This window comes from Colletes gigas, unplaced genomic scaffold (assembly GCF_013123115.1).
Source record: "Colletes gigas isolate AHSC1104 unplaced genomic scaffold, ASM1312311v1 Colletes_gigas_Sc00012, whole genome shotgun sequence".
In the NCBI taxonomy this organism is placed as follows: domain Eukaryota; kingdom Metazoa; phylum Arthropoda; class Insecta; order Hymenoptera; family Colletidae; genus Colletes; species Colletes gigas.
Window position 1 is genome coordinate 1566317 of NW_025106641.1, and position 18838 is coordinate 1585154.

The 18838-nt window shown below is 35.7% G+C and overlaps 3 protein-coding genes across 6 annotated transcripts in view; 1 reads left to right on the plus strand and 2 right to left on the minus strand.

Moving 5' to 3' along the window:
* Positions 1-496: 496 nt before the first annotated feature.
* LOC122398684 (V-type proton ATPase subunit E) lies at positions 497-1877 on the minus strand. Its single transcript, XM_043398782.1, has 5 exons — positions 1705-1877; positions 1269-1444; positions 1021-1189; positions 763-946; positions 497-633 (listed from the first exon to the last, which is right to left on the minus strand). Exons 1-5 carry the CDS (start codon positions 1735-1737, stop codon positions 515-517), a joined length of 681 nt encoding a protein of 226 aa, XP_043254717.1. The 5' UTR covers positions 1738-1877; the 3' UTR covers positions 497-514.
* A 387-nt stretch (positions 1878-2264) lies between these two features.
* LOC122398654 (protein mahjong) lies at positions 2265-10293 on the plus strand. The gene is made up of 19 exons (XM_043398728.1): positions 2265-2414; positions 3230-3506; positions 3594-3852; positions 3963-4141; positions 4238-4689; positions 4810-5281; positions 5453-5698; positions 5814-6185; positions 6273-6395; positions 6478-6777; positions 6864-7061; positions 7145-7395; positions 7494-7739; positions 7827-8013; positions 8109-8402; positions 8474-8675; positions 8765-8971; positions 9062-9301; positions 9437-10293. Exons 2-19 carry the CDS (start codon positions 3246-3248, stop codon positions 9646-9648), a joined length of 4701 nt encoding a protein of 1566 aa, XP_043254663.1. The 5' UTR covers positions 2265-2414; positions 3230-3245; the 3' UTR covers positions 9649-10293.
* Positions 10294-15356: 5063 nt separating this feature from the next.
* LOC122399064 (feline leukemia virus subgroup C receptor-related protein 2-like) overlaps positions 15357-18838 on the minus strand; it is a 34520-nt gene continuing 31038 nt past the window's right edge. For all 4 annotated transcript variants that reach the window (XM_043399433.1, XM_043399432.1, XM_043399431.1 and 1 more), the window contains one exon: positions 15357-18829. In XM_043399433.1, the coding sequence (XP_043255368.1) occupies positions 18568-18829 (262 nt within the window). In that variant the 3' untranslated portion in view covers positions 15357-18567. The remainder of the gene's footprint in view (positions 18830-18838) is intronic.

Sequence of the window (18838 nt, forward strand, 5' to 3'; positions counted from 1 at the left end):
TTTGTACACAGTTTTCTACTTTAATCTTAATTTTTGTTTATAATAAATTAAATATTTAAATGGATATTGTTAAGTTTGTTCCTTTTCAGAAATTCAACATTCATTTTTAACAAGTTAATTTAGACTCTGACTCGGGTTCATACTTTCATTCTAAAACTACGCTTACTAAATTAGCTTATTTATTGAAAAATTATAAAAATAAAGTTCATCAAAGTGAAAGGAAATTTTTTTTAAAGGATTTTTAAAAAAGTACAAACATCTTCACATAAAATACTTTATAGATATACGTATATTATATTTATATATTTTTATACGTTGCGCGTACTTGCACGCTCATATTTATATAATTTACAATTTCACTTTCTCTCTCTTTTTAACAATTTCAATAACAAATTCTACATTCTACACAGCGAATTCTGCAATCAGTTTAGCATTCTAAAGAAGGGAATGTTTTGTTAGGGAGGAAAACAGAATGGAACGAAGGGAAAAGAGAAAATGAGAAAGGAATTTTTGTTTAATCGGTGAACTTGCGATTGGGGTTGCCTCCAAAGAGAGCTCCGCGTATTTTCGGTACTAATAGTTGTGCTATTAATTCTAATCTCGTTTCCAAAGCGTTGCTGACTTTTATGCGTCCTAAAAAAAGAATTGATATGCGCCGTTTAATTTATATTCAATAGAAGGTGCATCACTTTTTCAAATAATTAATAAGTGGTAATGTAATCGTGATAAAAAATATAAATTGTTATTGTAGTAAATGCATACCTCTTCCTGCAAATAAGTCAACGCCGCCACAACTGTTAGGAGGAAGGAAATTGTCTTGATCGATTTTAATTATGATATCCTTATTAGTTAATTGTTTATATGTATCTTGAACGGAATCAACAAGGGCTTCTACTAAAGGAAGATCTACTTGACGAACACGAACAGTAGCTTGGCCTTCCGTCAACTGCAAATTAAAAGTGCATTTGTTTTATGAGAAATACAATAAATTAAATAATGTTGATTTAGGTAAGCACATACCTGACACAAGCCTTGCAAAATTAATAATTTCAAAATTTCTCTATACTGTACAGAATCTCGTGTTACTTCTCCTAATTTCATTCTAGCTTCATCAAGTACATTGCGCACATGGTCTTCTCTGACCTTCAGGACTTTTAAGCGAGCCTGATTTAACATATTTGACGATTGACTATACATAAGAAAATTTCAATTAATCCTTCAATAACCAATCAATGCATATAATTATGATATTATATATTGTGTCGTACATTTTCTTTTGAAGTTCAACTTGTTTCTCTTTCTTCTCATAGTATTCCATGATTTTAAGCCTTTGCTGCTGAACCAAGCGACCTTTTTCGATATTAAATTCTTCTTCCGCTTTAGCATCTATTTCCTCTGCCTTTTCATTGGCCTCTTGTTCAATAAAGGCCATCATATGTTTAATCTGAAGAGACAAGATTGATATAATATTGTCATGATCTAAGAACAAGCTATAAGCTTGCATTGAAAAATTTCACATCTTTTTCATTGGAATTTAAAATTTCTGAAATGATCTTTTATCATAAATAATGAGAAATTTTACAAGAAACAATGCCAAAACAAGTGTTTTGCAAAAACAACAATATATAGAATAGAATGCAAAAATAGCTTAAAATCAATACTCTACAGTAGTTTGCAAATAGTCAATTTTAGTAGTTTTAGTACCTGTTTTTGTACATCCGCATCGCTCAGTGCCATTTTGAAGCTTTAGAAGTTGTTGATTCTTTTTAATAAAGATTTTTAAAATTATTTTCGGAGTCTGTAACGTTTGAATCCAATTTTTCGAAGAGTCAACGCCTACTAACGAAAAGGTCTTCTGTTAATGACGATCATATGACACGAATTGTGCGTTCGTAAAAACGATCTACCAGATTGATATATATAAGATGTATGCGTTCGTGAAGTACACAAAGATTTACTTTCTACCCATTGTTTCATAAAAAATATCTAAATTACAATATTTACACGGTAAATATACAGTTATTTATATAAAAGCATCGTAAATATAATGCGCGTGTATAATGTACTTATTTATGCGCATTAATTTATTTATCAGTTTATTTAAAAAACAGTAAATTTGCGAAATTGTATTCCGTACGAAACTTAAAACTAGATTAGCGTGTGGAACCAACGTGTACGATAAAAAAGATCCCACTTTATTGTGACATTTCAGTGCATTTGAAAAGTCTGATTAACTAGCTCGTCTTCAGCGTGTGTGTGTCGGTGGTTGCATTTCATACTTTTATAAGAAAACACTGCTCTCGATCAGAAGTTTGTGGTCCTTTAACAAATTAATATAATTTTACTAGCTTAGAAAGATAACATATAACGTGGTAATTGTCAAACAAGTTAGCTGTCAAATAAATTTCTAGAAGGTAATGTTTCGTTGACTCTAACCTAAAACGACACGCGCTACCTTTCATCATTTGATTTTTGAAAAGCATCAACAGACTGTTTTTTTTATCGGTACGATATTCAGTTTTCGTTCGTAATTGCTTCAACTGTTTTCGATAATCGATTTCTATCAATCTTTCTATAGTTTTCTTGAAAAGATTAATCTTTGTTTATTGTACGTTGAATTTTGGGGTTATGTTATCGGTTGATTTTATATTTAATGAGCAGTTATTTTAACAATGTCAAGATCACGAACAAGCATTAAAATCTGTCGTCTGGAAAGTTCTTTCCTTGACTGAAAATTATGTATGTTACGTCTCCTTTTGTAAAAAAATCATGCCAAAAATTTAAGGATTTACTTTTGTTGTACTATCTGTAATTGCTTTAATCATAACTATCTGCTTTCATTTTAATTCGATTTTAATGTCATTTAGTGTTATTTAGTTTCAATTTTATTTTGACAAAAATATTAATGACGAAATATGTTAAAAACGATTGATGATCGATAGTCAGAATGAAAAGAATAAATAATAAATTATTTTATGGCACTGTTGTAGTTGAAGTTCCATATTTCTTTTGCCTGTTTAAGTAATTTTTCTAGTCTTTATCTTTTAACTAGCATATAATTTTGTGCGTATTTATTATAATAATATATATACGTTTATTTAATTAAAATATTCTATGATTCATATAAAAAGAAAAACATATGTTACTTTACTATATTGTCAAATCATTATTTTTAGTAATTGTAATAGGTAATAGCATGTACTAACCACGGTTAATTTCATATTCACAGGACAATAGCAAAGAAGATGTCAAATACAGAATCTTTAGCAGAGGTAACAGATGTAGTTCAAATTCTTCGACAATGGGAAGAGGAACATTCGTCACCTACGTATGATCCAATTCCAACACTTCAAAGACTGGCAGAAATCATAGAATTAGAAACTGAAAATTATTTGAAAATGGATCCAGATCCGTTTGATGAAAGACATCCATCACGCACAGATCCAGAGTGCAATTTTGGGCATATATTAAAGGTTCTGTTTAGAAAGGATAATTTTATGACCAAGGTAAAGAGAATTAACGTATAATATTTAACATGCTCCGTGCTATTACAAGATACAAAATAATTAAATAATTTGTTATATTTTCAACAGCTTATAAATGATTATTTGAGAGATACTTACTGGTCTCGCGCGGGCGTTACGGGTCGCGATGTTAGAAAGCTCAATATTGCAGCCTGCCGTCTTATGCTTGATATACTTCCTGGTTTAGAAACTTCCGCAGTATTTCAGCCAGATATGGAAGGGCTTATCCATCGTCTTTTTTCTTGGGCAGAGAAAAGTGTCGAACCCTTGCAAAGTTATGCAACCGGACTTGTAGCTGCAGCAATGGAGGTTCAGGAAATTGCGACAGGTATAGTTTTAAATTCATTTTTAATTTACTTTTTATTAGAAACGGTTGGTTTCGTTAAAACTTTCCTCGTTTAACTTGTTTTATTTAATTATCTGATAATTGTACGGCAGGATTTAGAGAACAAAACGGAAAAGTGGTTCCTCTGATGTTAAAGAGGCTTCATAATTTACAAGAGAAGGCACAGGAGGATAGACAACTCGCAGTTAATAACAGACCGTTTGCACATTTTGGCCAAGATAAAAATAGCGGAGGGGATGGTGAAAACAAAGGTGTTCCTGGTAAAAGAAAAGTAAGAGTAACGTACTTTAATATTTTTTTCTAAGTTAATTCCGATGTATTGGTAAGTAAACGTCATAAAGCGTAATCATTAAAATTCTGCTTAAAGGTGCGAGAAAAACGAAAAGAGAACGGTGTTCTTAAAAGCCCTAATCGCAGTAATTATTTCTCCGAGGATGAAGAAGATTGTCTTCAGTCCTCCGAGGATTCTGCACCGTTACCTAAGAAAAAGAAAAACAATACAGAATGCGAGACTCCTGTAAAGAATGATATCATTTATCCAGAAATGTCGCCGCCTTTGTCCGTGCCAAAGAATTTTAATTCTAACAATCAAGTGACACCGTCTAAGACGCAAAACACTCACGGCAGACCTGGTAATGTTTCTTCTGTACGATGCAATCTGCAAAAAAACTCTGCATCTTCGTTGCAGAGTTCAAGTACTCCCTCTCCATTATTAGAAGGAAATTCAAACTCATCATGGGCAGAAATGGAATCGTATGTTATTGGAAATGTGCAAATACATCCTCCAACACTGGCCACGAGACAAATGCTGATACTGAGGTAATGTCGAAAATAACAATACTTGGAAAATAATATTTATTTAATTGTAATCTTGATCTATTGTTAGTATTTTGAAATCGTTAACAAGAAATTTAAAAAATTGTTTTCGTCGTATCACAGGTATCTTACACCAATGGGTGAATATCAAGAATTCTTAGGTCATGTTTTTGAACAAAATGCTCTGGAACTAATTCTCAAGTACATTAATGTTAGAGAAACCAAGGACAGTCGCCTAGCTTTCGAAGCTTTGAAATATTTAGCCTCTCTTCTCTGCCATAAGAAATTCTCCATTGAGTTCCTCAATGTTGGAGGTTTACAGAAACTATTAGATGTTCCGAGACCCAGCGTTGCGGCTACGGGAGTTTCTATTTGTTTATACTACCTAGCATACTGCGAGGATGCAATGGAAAGGGTGTGTCTACTACCAAAGCATGTTATTTCGGATCTTGTTACTTACGCACTGTGGCTTTTGGAACGGAGTCATGATTCCGGAAGATGCCACGCAACGATGTTCTTTGGATTTTCATTTCCATTCAAGGTGATACTAGAAGAATTTGATGCACAGGACGGATTGCGAAAACTTTTCAATGTGGTAAATATTGTTTTCATATTAAACGTTACAGTAGTCTGTTCTATTAATACATACGTATGATAACTAATTTAAAATATGCTTCGAAATGTTTTGTTTATTTGTATAACGTTTTATTGCGAGCCTCGATAAGTTTCTGTGTTACTGTTTAATTTCAAATTTATCGTTTCTAAGATATCCACATTACCGATATTAAACATAGAAGAAGAGCCAGCATTAAATGATGATGAAGAGTGTGCTTCTAGACAAATAGTTAGACATGTTGCAGTAGCTTTGAAACGATACATGGAAGCTCATTTACATTTGAAAGCAGAGCAATTACAAAGAGCAGAAAATGTTAGAGCAGAACGCGATACGTTGCAGCCGTCGTTACCGCCTTATAAAGCTTGTAAACTAAGCAGCGAGGAAGTACAAGCGAAGGTAATAACAAGAATTATTCTTTACGACTATAATACATACTTGCGTATTAATATATTTCAATGTGGGTAAGTCTGTTAATTTTATTCCCGCTCATTACATTATTTTTTCATCAAAGGTGGAAATTCTTCAAAAATTAATGTCTGTAAGAGCAGTATGGCCGCCGGTAGAAGAGTTACATCGTCTCGGAGGCATAACGCTTCTTTTACAGATTATAGCTTTCGCTAGAGAATGGAATTATAGCGGTCGTGTTCACACAACTTCCAGCGCGGAAACAGTCCGCTCGTGTCTCGATGTAATAGCCATTTGTTCTGTTGTGCCAAAAGTGATGCTTTTACTCTGCGAAAGAGTCGACATGCCGGATATGTCAATGACGATGGCAATTAATTTACTTTTGGCCGCGGCAGAGTGTGAAATTATTGCCGATGCTGACGTACAGAGAGCCGCGCTAAGGGCCGTCATTAATTGTGTCTGCGCTCCGATAAATAGGGTAAACCATTTTTTAAATTAAATAGTTGCTCGAATAATAGAATATAAATTCAGTCACTTTTTATTTGTATCGTTTTCCGCGTTACAGATCGGCGGTAACGTAGCAAGATATTCGGTAACAGGCTCTGCCAAGAAAAAAGCTAATATTAATAATAGCGAAGAATTAATACAAAAGATTTGGGAAAGCGTAAGATCTAATAACGGAATAATGGTATGTACAACGATTATATCAATGACCATGTACAACAAAATTTTTATCAAGGAAACGGTAAACAGTTTATTTTGTTTTACAGGTTTTATTACAATTAATGATGGTTAAAACTCCAATCACAGATGCAGATAGCATAAGAGCACTAGCCTGCCGTGCATTGGCAGGTTTGGCGCGCAGTGAAAAAGTCAGACAAATAATTAGCAAACTTCCAATGTTTACCGACGGGCAAATTCAAGCTCTTATGAAAGATCCGATACTCCAAGAAAAGAGACAGGAGCATGTCACATTTCAGAAGTACGCTTTAGAGTTAATGGAAAGAGTTTCTGGCAAAGCAAAGCCTACTGGAGCAGAATATGAAATCTCTTTGGTTAGCCTGCACAGGGTAAGTTATTTTTAAAAGTATTATTTAATTTACTGTCTCGTACATTTGTTTCTTTTTCTGGTTATCCCATGTTTCCCTTTTTATAGGCAAATGTAGTAGCACAGACAAGGATACAATACAACGAACAGCAGTTAAATCAATTAATATACCAACATTTAATGGCAAAAGGCTTAACCGAAACAGCAGCAACTCTTCATAGAGAAGGGAGTCTAGATTCTTCTGCAATAATGAAACCAGTATGTACATATCAACCGTTTACGTATCGCAGCCCTGCAACTACTGGAGTAAGTTATATCAATAAAGTTTATGCAGTTAGTAATAAAATGATAATTTATTAAGAATACGTGTTACAAACTTTTCTTTCAAGACAAGAAACGGATTTTCTCCTGGAGCACCAGTTAATTTATACAACACAAGATGTAACCAAAGAGAAGTGTCTTCTCGGAACAACACTACACCTACTTCATCGTCTAGATATATATCTCATTCGACTACTGGTTCAAGTTCATCGTCTCTAACCTGTGGGAATACTATACGCCTGAAACTTTCTGACTGTCTTAATCAAAATGTTATTTCGAATAGCACAAATCAACCGATTAAACTACAAATTAACCAAAAGTGAGTTATAATTTTATTAGACTTCTCTCTAATTAGTTGCTCGTTTAGTATGCGATCGTTAAAGGTAGCTTTTAAACAATACGATGAAATAATTTCAGAAAAAGTCAAGCGGATAAGCAGCTACTAGTCAATTCTATAAACTGTCTGTCAACTATGCAACCGACTTCATGTAGATCGCTACAGAAGCAAATTTCGAGAGACCCTGGGGGTGGCGGAGGACCTGGTGTAGCTACGTCCAACCCATCCACCATAACATTGGATTCTATTATTACAGAATATTTAACTAATCAACACGCACTGTGCAAAAATCCCATGGTCACTTGTCCGCAATTTAATCTCTTCGAGTAAGCATTCTACAAGCTTATTACGTATATCTGCGTATTAAATTTCATATTTATTTATTATATTGCTACAAAATATTTCGTTCGCAGGCCACACAAATGCCCAGATCCCTGTACAAAGAATTCAACGCCGATAAACGTAACAGTAAGACTGTCCAGAAAAGAATTGGGAATGGATGGTAGAAGATTGGACAGAAGACACATTTATAGCCGATTTTGTCCTGTAAAAACTTTCCGGCCTACGGACGTTGGGACCTTCACCTGTTGTATTTTTTCGGTAACGTTAATTTTCACTATTATTATTTAGAAGAGATAAATTCAGTGCTTGAATATGTTATTTTTACTAATATGTTGATTTTAATATTTTTGCAGCCTTGTCAGCAGTATTTAATGCTGGGTACTTACGCGGGCGACGTAAAAATGTTCAATGCACACACAGGAATGGAGGAAGCAACATATCCATGTCACGAGTCCTACGTTTATCACATGGAATCTAACCAACGTGGAAATTTATTGTTAACTTCCACCCCATGGAGAAGCCCCATGTCTGCACTTTGGAGTATAGGAATATTCTTCGATATGAAATTATCTTTAGAGAACGAGGATTATGTCGAATTTGGAAAGCTTCAAGATAGAATTATTGGAACTCAGGCTGAAAGTGCTACAGTATGTATTTTTTCTTACGAATCTGTCTGTGTAAACTGAACGCTTACATTTAAAATAATTCATATTTCCAGATTTATGATATAGCTACAGGAAAATTAATAACCACATTTTCTCCATCAATCTCCAACCAGTACACGAAAAATCGTGCTACTTCCAGTATGAACGATGAATTGGTTTTAAGCGACGGAATTCTCTGGGACGTAAATTCAGGAAAAGAAATTCACAAATTTGATAAATTAAATCAAACCCTTAATGGAGTTTTCCATCCGAATGGTATTAATATAAATCATATCATTATTCTGTTAACAATAACACTGCAGTTCGGTTGTTTATACATTTAATATAAAATCATTTTGCAACAGGTACAGAGGTAGTGTCGAATACAGAAGTTTGGGATTTAAGAACCTTCCATTTATTGAAGACAGTGCCAACGCTCGATCAAATGGAAGTCATTTTCTCTCCTATTAATAATATTATATACGCTGTGTCTTTGGATCAAGAAAACGGAAACGAATCGCATTGTGTTACATCATTTAAGACATTAGATGCTTTGGATTATAGTAATATTGGTAAATAAAATTGAATTTTTGGATTTCAATAAACAATAATAAAATCAATAACAAAAGTAATAATAATATTTAACATAATTTTAATTGCAGCAACTTGTGATGTCAAAAGAGGAATTTATGGGCTGGCTTGTAATAAATTCGATACGCAAATAGCAATTGTCGAAAATCAGGGAGAATTTCATAGCATCCAAGAATCATGTGTCAGGCTGTACGATGTTGGTAGAAGAAGAGACGATGAGGATGAAGCTGACGAAGACGATGATGAAGAAGACCTTGATGCAAGTGATGATGATGGTTCGAATTCTGGTTCTGATGATAATAATGCTGATGGTATGTATTTAATACTTTCAATTCAGTTCGAATAATCCTTTATATTGATTTCTTTAATTATTTTAAACGTTAAATTGTAATTTATATTTTTTTAAATTCATTTTAAGACTGAAACAGAATTCGTTTTGTCAATAGATGCGGATAATGCGGACGCAGTGGCGGAAGAGAATGGCGATGAAAATGACCGAAATGATCGTGAAAATAATGACGACGACGACGACGACGACGATGAAAATGTGCTTGACGGCGACGATTCTGGAGACGATATGACCGATTATAGTCGGTCATCAGAATTTCCAGATTATTCTCTGTCCGATGTCGATGATCTCGAAATCTATTTTCCATAACTGTCCTTCAAATAGGAAGAAACAAACAAAGAATTTTTATTTCAAACAGTTCCAATGCACTCTAAAAAAGAAATACATTTCATTTTCGGCCAATCGTGAGGCTGAAGGATGTTCAATCGTAATATATTCATTCCTAATTGGCGAAATGAAAATTTACATTTAAAATTCTGGAGATAGTATTGTAACACGATCATCCAACTAGTAGCAAGTCTCATTATTTTAGCTTATATGTTTGTTAACATTAAAACAATGAAATTAATTAAACAATTGGTTAATTACACCTTTTCATTGTAGTTAGATTTATTTGAATGAATTTGTAGATTTTTATTTGTAAGCTTTAGGAAAATTATAATCAAAATAATTTAATAAATGCAAATTTGGCGGCTGGAATTTAAATTTCGTTTCACCAATATTGCAATATTCTAAAACCTTCAGTCGATCGACAAAAGTGTCTCGTCTAGATTGGCCAATGAAATAATTGAAATCGATTTACTCAGCAATCATTGAAATACCGGATAATACAAAAATCAATTTATCGCTGATGCAATTTTTAATATCGATCGAATGTTTCGTCGATTGATTTACATGTATATATTATTATTTAAGGTATTTGTTGTTCAATGAGTATGTATCGCATATTTACTACTGGTTAATTATAAGAGATTTTCTTCATCTTCGAGATAATCGTAAAAATTTGTATCAATTGAGAGATCATGTTAAAAAAACTCCCTGGAATCGAAATCTCAATTATTTTGAGACCTTGATTAAACCAGTAAATTTTCAAAATTCTTTGAAGGTATACTTAAGTATATAAAATAAAGTATGCGAGTGAGAGAGTGAGAGAGAGAGAGAAACGTATGTCGTGTGTGTGTGTCAGAGAGAGAGAAAGAGAGAGATTGTAAAAAGTTGATTTAATCCTGTCATTTGTTATCATTAAAGATTCGTGAATTTGTATAGACGTGCTCTAATAAATAGAACCGCGCTTTATGAAGAATTTTCGTGAGCCTATCAACAATATTTTCGTTTCTTAATATTACTAAAATAGTTTTACTTTTCAATTTCGTATTTGTCAAAAATGACTGTAATCGACCCCCCACAAACGATAATAATTTTTTCCAGAGTGATTTGAAAAATTTAGGCACCTACCCCCTGTCGATTTTCCTTAAAAATTTGTTTTTGATTTTTAGTAATTTTATTTGACGCTCTACAGAAAAGTTGTCTGACACTTTTTTGTAGGCGTTCATGAGCTCTACTTCAGAGAAAAGTTTTATTGAAATATATTCGCTATTGTAGGTGTTATGGTCGTTTGAAAATTGCGTTTTTTAAATGCGCTCTACGTATAGTCAACTCACATGTATTTACGTACACACTACAGCTACTGCCCACGAATACTAACTCAGTGAATAGTTTCTCAACTGACCGCCGTCCATGAGAAGAGGGCGCTAAAATCACCTCCGGATTTTCAAGCGGTGTAGCAATTGTTCGAACTGATGTACAAAAAGGCCGCGTATTAACAAAAATTAACGAATAGAAAGTGAGTAATACTACAGATACGGAGATTATACATATGTGTCTTGATAAATCTAAAAATTGATTCATAACAGTGTAATCGGACGGCAGACCAGTGTCCAGAGTAAGTTCATCCCTCCATTTACGCGCACCAATCCGCAGCCATGCATACGTGAGTTTTGGCGGTTTGGACAGCTTCGGGAATTCAAGAAAGAAGGCGAATGTGAGTCTTTTTTCCTTGCTTTCGAAACAACTGAAGTCCGATTTGTGTCAACCTGCATACGATCGTGAGTCTCAACTGCCCAGGCATTTTTATTTTCCAACCCATGTATACCTATTACCCATAAACTCATCCCTCCATTTACGCGCACCAATCCGCAGCCATACGTGAGTTTTGGCGGTTTGGACAGCTTCGGGAATTCAAGAAAGAAGGCGAATGTGAGTCTTTTTTCCTTGCCTTCGAAACAACTGAAATCCGATTTGTGTCAACCTGCATACGATCGTGAGTCTCAACTGCCCAGGCACTTTTATTTTCCAACCCATGTATACCTATTACCCATAAACGAGGTAAAAAATAGACCTATCTCTATCTAACGATTTGTGTCAACCTCCATACGATCGTGAGTCTCAACTGCCCAGGCATTTTTATTTTCCAACCCATGTATACCTATTACCCATAAACGAGGTAAAAAATAGACCTATCTCTATCTAACGCTACCGCTGTACCATAAGTGTCTTGTAACATGAGATTACACTCTTCCAAAGTGGAACAGAATGTTAAAAAGATCATGCATAAAATTGTAAGGCGATCCTCGCAACAAGGCTTTAATCTTCGTAATGGTTTTAATAGGTCGATGATCAACAATGACCAGCTTATGGTCACTGGTGGTCAACAGTGAGGTGGACGTCAAGGTCAGCGGTCCAGCGAAGATTCAGAAATGGTCAAGAGGTGAAACCGATCGAAATAGTTCCTTTGTACACGAGATAGTCTTAAGTGGTAACTTCAGCATTGGCTCTGACTGGTCTCCCCACCCTTTCACCACCTTGGACATATAAGCAGGGTTACTGCGAAGAATTGTTCAGTCGCGTCGCGTATTCGGGAGTGGGCAAATAGCCAAAAGCGAACCGGGGACCGCTGCTGACATCTGATGGCCGCTGCTGACCACCACTGGCCAGCGCTGACCACTACTGACCACTACTGCCCACTACTGACCAGTCGCGGCTAGCGTTCCTGCCACTACTGTCCACTACTGACCAGTGCTGACCACTACTGACCAGTGCCGGACGGTGATGACCAACGGTAAGAACTGTTCAAAACTTCTCTCCCCTCTTCTATTCTATCGTTTGATACCAATTTCGCTTAAATGAACTGATTTTGCCCTGCTTGCCTAACCGACGTTGCTATAATATGAATATTTTCTTACTTTACAGCTGGCCCAGTGGTAACTATCCTGTGTACTGACAACAAGTAGTAAGTCCACTCCACTCATTTGTATTTTATTATTTTTATTTGTTTGTTCGATGTGAATTCAACTGTATTTATCTATCTGATTTGTATTTGGTTATTATGAATGTCCTTTCTACTTCTACATTGTTTGTCGAATTTATGTTATTGCTTTGATATGTATAATATTGCAGGATATAATAATGTAATATTGTTTTCCATCGTATACTATGTTTGTTTCTATACAATTTCATGGATTTCGATTTTTACGTTCTTGCTCGAATTCTCGTAATATTCTGCGGAGGTACTTTGTTCGATTCTTTCGTTTCGTTTGATCGTTTGGTGTTGATTCAATTTGGTGTCTATACAATTTCATGGATTTCGATTTTTACGTTCATGCTCGAATTCTCGTAATATTCTGCGGAGGTACTTTGTTCGATTCTTTCGTTTCGTTTGATCGTTTGGTGTTGATTCAATTTGGTGTCTCGATCCAAGTTTCTTTCGTTACAACGAATGGTCGTTTTGATCTGTATAACATTGTGTCGATTCACATATCCATATTTGCTTCGATGGCTCTGATCAATACAAGAATGTTCGTTTTGATATTTACAACATTGCGTCGGTGTACATATCCATATTCGTTTCGACGACTCTGATGAATACAAGATTCTTAGTTTTACCTTTCAGCTTAAATTCTTGTAACATGTTGCTAATATAGTTTCTTCAATTTCCTTTAGCTAGGTGATAGATCATTGTATATTAAATTTCCTACCATATCTCACTAATATAAGTATTAGTTTTGATTTCAGTTCAAAATTTGGATTAATCGGAAGGACATCGAGGGAGAACGCCACAATCGTCGGGGGACTTTTAATTCCAAGTTGGATTAGTAAGCTTCGTCGCGAGTATTAAAATTAACGTCGAAGCCTTCTTTATTATACGTGTATCCGCGCTCTACCAAGCAATTATTGAATAAGTAGCTTCTCCTTCGCTCGTTCCCTCGTTCTAGCTTCGATCACATCATCGATTGAATGGTGTGATCGGCAGTGTGGCTGGTCCGATAGATCAAATCGCCTTCCCATGTGCTAGATCCAGGGAAAATGGTACTCTGCTGGAAGGTGTGGAGATTCCGTATCCTGCGGAATCGCATACCTTCCAGCGGAAGTCGACACTGAAACAGAGGTACTCTCTCTTTGTCAGACAACTTGAGTCGGGTCCTTCGGGCTCCCGGCGGGTTGCGTTGGAGCAATGGAGACCTTAGATTCGGAGTCGCAGCCGTCCGTTATCCCATAGAGATCTAGTTAACAAGGGCAGTAGGTTCGATCCTCGGATCCGCTGCACGGTTCAGAGTCGCGTCGCGTCGCATCGCGTCCCTCGAATTAACTTCATCCCCCTTTTCAATCAAATAATTGCTTGGTACAACTGAATCAGAACATCCAAGGAACCTCGTTTCCTTCTATCGTCCGAATTTTAGCTTCAACTTGACCAGACTCGAGCTTCGACGTTAATTTTAAGTCCCTGTTGCATGCATCTCCCAATATTGCCAAGTAATTATTTAACAAGTAGCTTCTCTCGACTCGTTCTCTGGTTCCTAGCTTCGATCACCGCTGTTTCATCGATCGAAACATGTGATCGGCCGTCCAGTTTGTCCGAAAGATCTAGTCGCCTACCAATGATAGATCGATTGCTAGAAATAGGAATCGATCTACCAAGGGCAGTGTTGATTCGATCCGAAGATCTGCCGCACGGTTCAGCATCGCGTCGCGTCGCGTATCCCATTATTTAGCTTCACCCCTTTTTAAACGAAATAATTACTTGGTAGCTAAGCTTAGCTAAAAGGGAGATCGATGGAACTTTGATTCCATCTATCTCCCTTCGGGTCTCCGCTCGCAGCAACCTCCACGTGGTGAGACCTGGGTAATATTATTTAACGTTTAATTAATAATCGTATTGCTCTTACCTGGGTAATGCAATTATTAATTAAAAATCTAGATAGTATTAGCAAATTGGCTGCGATTCGCTTCGCGTAGTTTCTCATCAATGTAGCTTATTGAAATCCAAATCTATCGATAGTCTTTTCCTATTTCATTTGCAAACTATTTCAACAAAATTATCAAGTTTTATTTGGTATAAGCGAGCAAAACGAAAGAGACAGATCTATTTGATGCAACAGATTTAATTTTCATTTCGTATGGATCTTTAAAAGCTTATTGAAATTGAAATCTATCAGCATTTCGATTGTCTTTTCCCCATTTCATTTGCAAACTATTTCAACAAAATTATCAAGGTTTATTTGGTACAAGCGAGCAAAACGAAAGAGCCATATCATTTAGTTAATACAACAGATTTAATTTTCATTTCGTGTGGATGTTTAGAAGCTTATTGAAATTCACATCTATCAGTATTTTGATAGTCTTTTCCCATTTAATTTGCAAACTATTTTAACAAAATTATCAAGTTTGTTTGGTACAAGCGAGCAAAACGAAAGAGACAGATCTAGTTGATGCAACAGATTTAATTTTCATTTCGTAGGGATCTTTAAAAGCTTATTGAAATTCAATTCTATCAGCATTTCGATAGTCTCTTCCTATTTCATTTGTAAACTATTTTAACAAACTTATCAAGTTTATTTGGTACAAGCGAGCAAAACGAAAGAGACAGATCTAGTTGATGCAACAGATTTAATTTTCATTTCGTGTGGATGTTTAAAAGAATACGCGTGGGTAAATGTTTATTAATTTATTTATTTCTCCATACGTTTCCAACATGGCTACAGGCAAACAACGTTATACAGACAGTCGCGAGATTGTCAAATTCTTCAAGCTTTTTTAACGTTTTACACATTCGGACGACAGTCGAATCGCGAATATTGTCAACAATCACAGATACTTTTGTTCTCTGTTTGTCACGCGTTTCCGGCTCGGGGAAACAGCTTTAAAAGTAGGCCTGCTCTCTAACATCAGACGAGAAGCGAAATATAATATGCACAGAGCATACCGCCTAATAGTTTTCACGATTTTTCAAGTACTCTTTACATACACGATAAAGAAATGTTTTAAAAGAAAGATCAGCTTTCCTTGAAAACGTTTCTTCGTGCTTGAATACTCGAGAAATCTCGAAACTTATTACGCAGGACGTTCTGTATACATCGCGTTTCGACAATATATTTACAAAAGAACGAAGAGCAACGTGTATGACAAAAATATCGTTCGAAAATGTACAATTAAAACGAGTGGAAGACCAATGGACTCGTTGGTACAACCGTTCGATTGCAATTTTCGCTTTATCCTTTGCCTTTTCGTACGAATAATTTGAAAAAAAATGAAGGAACGTCTCGATAGTTATCGAAATGAATAAAACGCAGCTCGAAAGAGAAAAGGACAAAGCGTAGATCGAATGTTCACGAATTATACTTTCCTCTGCTGTCAATTATGCGTTGTTCAACAAAATACTATCAACTAACACAGATATGTTTGAACAATACATTGCTGATACAGCAAAATTCGTTAAACGAGATCGTAACTTAATCTGCGATTTTCCATTATTTTTATTTCTACGAGTTAATACTTTTTTCATATATTTTCTTTGATTTTCTCCGGCGAGAAGAAACATTCCCCGCAGATTATTTTACAATACAACAGTTGAATTCGGATTAATGCATTAACACTATATCATTTCAACGTTACATGAAAATATGGTAACTATAGTTCTCGTAACATTTGAACTTGGTAGAATTGTACTTCTGTTTCTATTGTCCAACTATCGTTTGCGAATAATACATTTTTACGTTGTATACGGAAATATAATATATTATTTATATATATATCGTTCGATTCTCAGAAAATATATACACATATCCATGCACGTGTCTATACGTAAACATTTAAATCGTTTATCAACTTTGTCTCGTCTCGTAACAATTAATTGACTAACATTCTCATCATGTTTTCGCGATGATCAACCGTCGAGAGACTAGAATAATAGAAAATCACGTCTGTTTTTTGGCGTTCGGGAAGTGAGAACTCGAGTCCAATAAGTCCCATAATTATTTCTCTCGAAATAAAATTCCGTTTAATAAAACACTATCGAATGATGGAATTTTCTAAATAATCTCGTCCACTCTAACGTGCTTATACTCGTACAAACTTATAACGTAAAGTAATACTTGGAAAAGAAAAAGAAAAATGTAATATTAATAATACAAAATAATAAATGCTTCGGTGACAGAGAAAAACAATACTCTCGACTGTAATTCGTGATTCTGTTGAAGGCGATTCTTAAAGTATTAATAAAACATTTTTAAAGTCATTTTTAAAGAGTTATCGATAACGAGGAGTCTCGTATCTCGTATTTTTTAAATAAATTTTTTAAACCTCTTTCTCTCGTCAAGACTTGAGCTCTCAATTCCATCGTACAGATTTATATATATTTATAATATTTCTCTCGATGGTTTTGAAACGTCTACGATTATTTCGCGAATGGCCCCTAACTATAGGAATATTTTAATTTACAATAATCACGGAGTGGTACATTTGTGCACGTTCCTGGCACTCGTATACGAAACATACAAATATTGTCCGTCTTATCCACGATCGTTCCTAAAAAATATATATCTAAAATAAAATTTGGGGCTTGTCGAATGATATTGTTTATCATTTGAAAGCAAAGTTTATCAGAATCTCGACGAACAATCTTTTCTCGTAACGCGATAATCGCGCTTTCGAGACACGATAATTACAATCCTGCTCCAACAAAGTGTTTGCATAGTTTAGGCGTTTCCGAAATATGGTCCTGTTATTTCTAATTCTAAAGTTGGCCACGAAAAAACCAATTTTCTACTCTTTGAATCTTTTCGAACTCTGTAGCAACTCCGTAACAAGAAACGAGCTAGAGATCTATAGAATTATTGGTCGTGGAAAACATTCTCTTTCCAACAATAAACGCGTTTGTAAATTAAAACTGGGGGAAGCACGATCTCGTTCTAGCAACTAGGCTTTCTAAATTTCGAGCATCAAAATAATCTAGTTGTTCGCTTAAAAAACGTAATCGTAGCAAGTATAGGTCGATGCTCGGAACGCCTTAAAAATCTATAAATATTTATTATCATAGATATCACCGTTTTCTGTTACCCTAAGTCCATTCTGAGTCTTCTCTCGTGTACTGGCTTTCATTAAAACGTCTATGATTCAGACTCGAGGCATCGAGATGCAAGAATTGCATCGGGAAAAAGTGTCTCCGCGCTGACATTTCGCCAAGTAGCTTCATCAGAGTCGGAGCAGACGATAATACTGATGATGCCAACGGTGAAATAAGAGATCCTGAGCGTGGTTTCTACACGAAATCCTCAGATTACGCGAATACTGCGACCAAGAGTTTTTTTTAGTTCAATTAGAGGCTCCTCGAGTTACGCGCGTTAAGAAAGACTAGCTAGAAAGGCGGAAGATTTATCGTAGATCACATTTGGTCGATCTCTTTCGGCTCAGTGGCCAATCGTGGTTCATCAATTTCATCGGTTTGAGATCCAGAGGCGACAAGTTTAGGTAATCAAAATAGATCTGTAAAGATTCTTATCTAGAAACATACGAAAATAACCTTTTCACCTTTTCCCTAAAATTTCTGCTAAAATGTTATCACTGTTCCAGGCTTCCTGTGCGTCCGTTCGCTCGAAGATATCCTTTCTGCTGTCTTGTCAGGATTAAGGAGTCTATTAGGATCTGAAAATACGTTTTACACCCTGTTCACTGTCGCTTCGGATTCTCGTAAAATTAATTGCTGATGATTATATTCGTCTAAATATTGCAACGCGCAGAAAGAACATTTCTGACGAACGTTTCGCAGCCAGAAGCCTGGAACCGTAACGATTCGTCGTTTATCCCTGATGTATCAGTCCTTCGACTCCCGAAAGCTCGTTTCGAGGACGTTCATCTTCTTCAGTTTCGTAGATCCTCAGCCACGGGCAAGACCGTTTAAAATTTGGCGTTCTGTCTTCGAAGATCGTTGGGAATGATGGTGGTGAGGAATGCACCGAAGGCCAGGGTGACGCAGAGGACGATGTTCGCCCAGAAATCGCCCCACAGGTTCAACAAGTGACCGTAGATGATCGTGAAGGTGATTCCAAACACTTGGCAGACGGCGTTCAGCAGACCAGCGGACGTTCCTTCCGGTTCCGGGTACGTCAGCTCGGCGGCGAACTCGAAACCGACTGGCAAGTAGCCAGTCATGAAGAATCTATTAAAA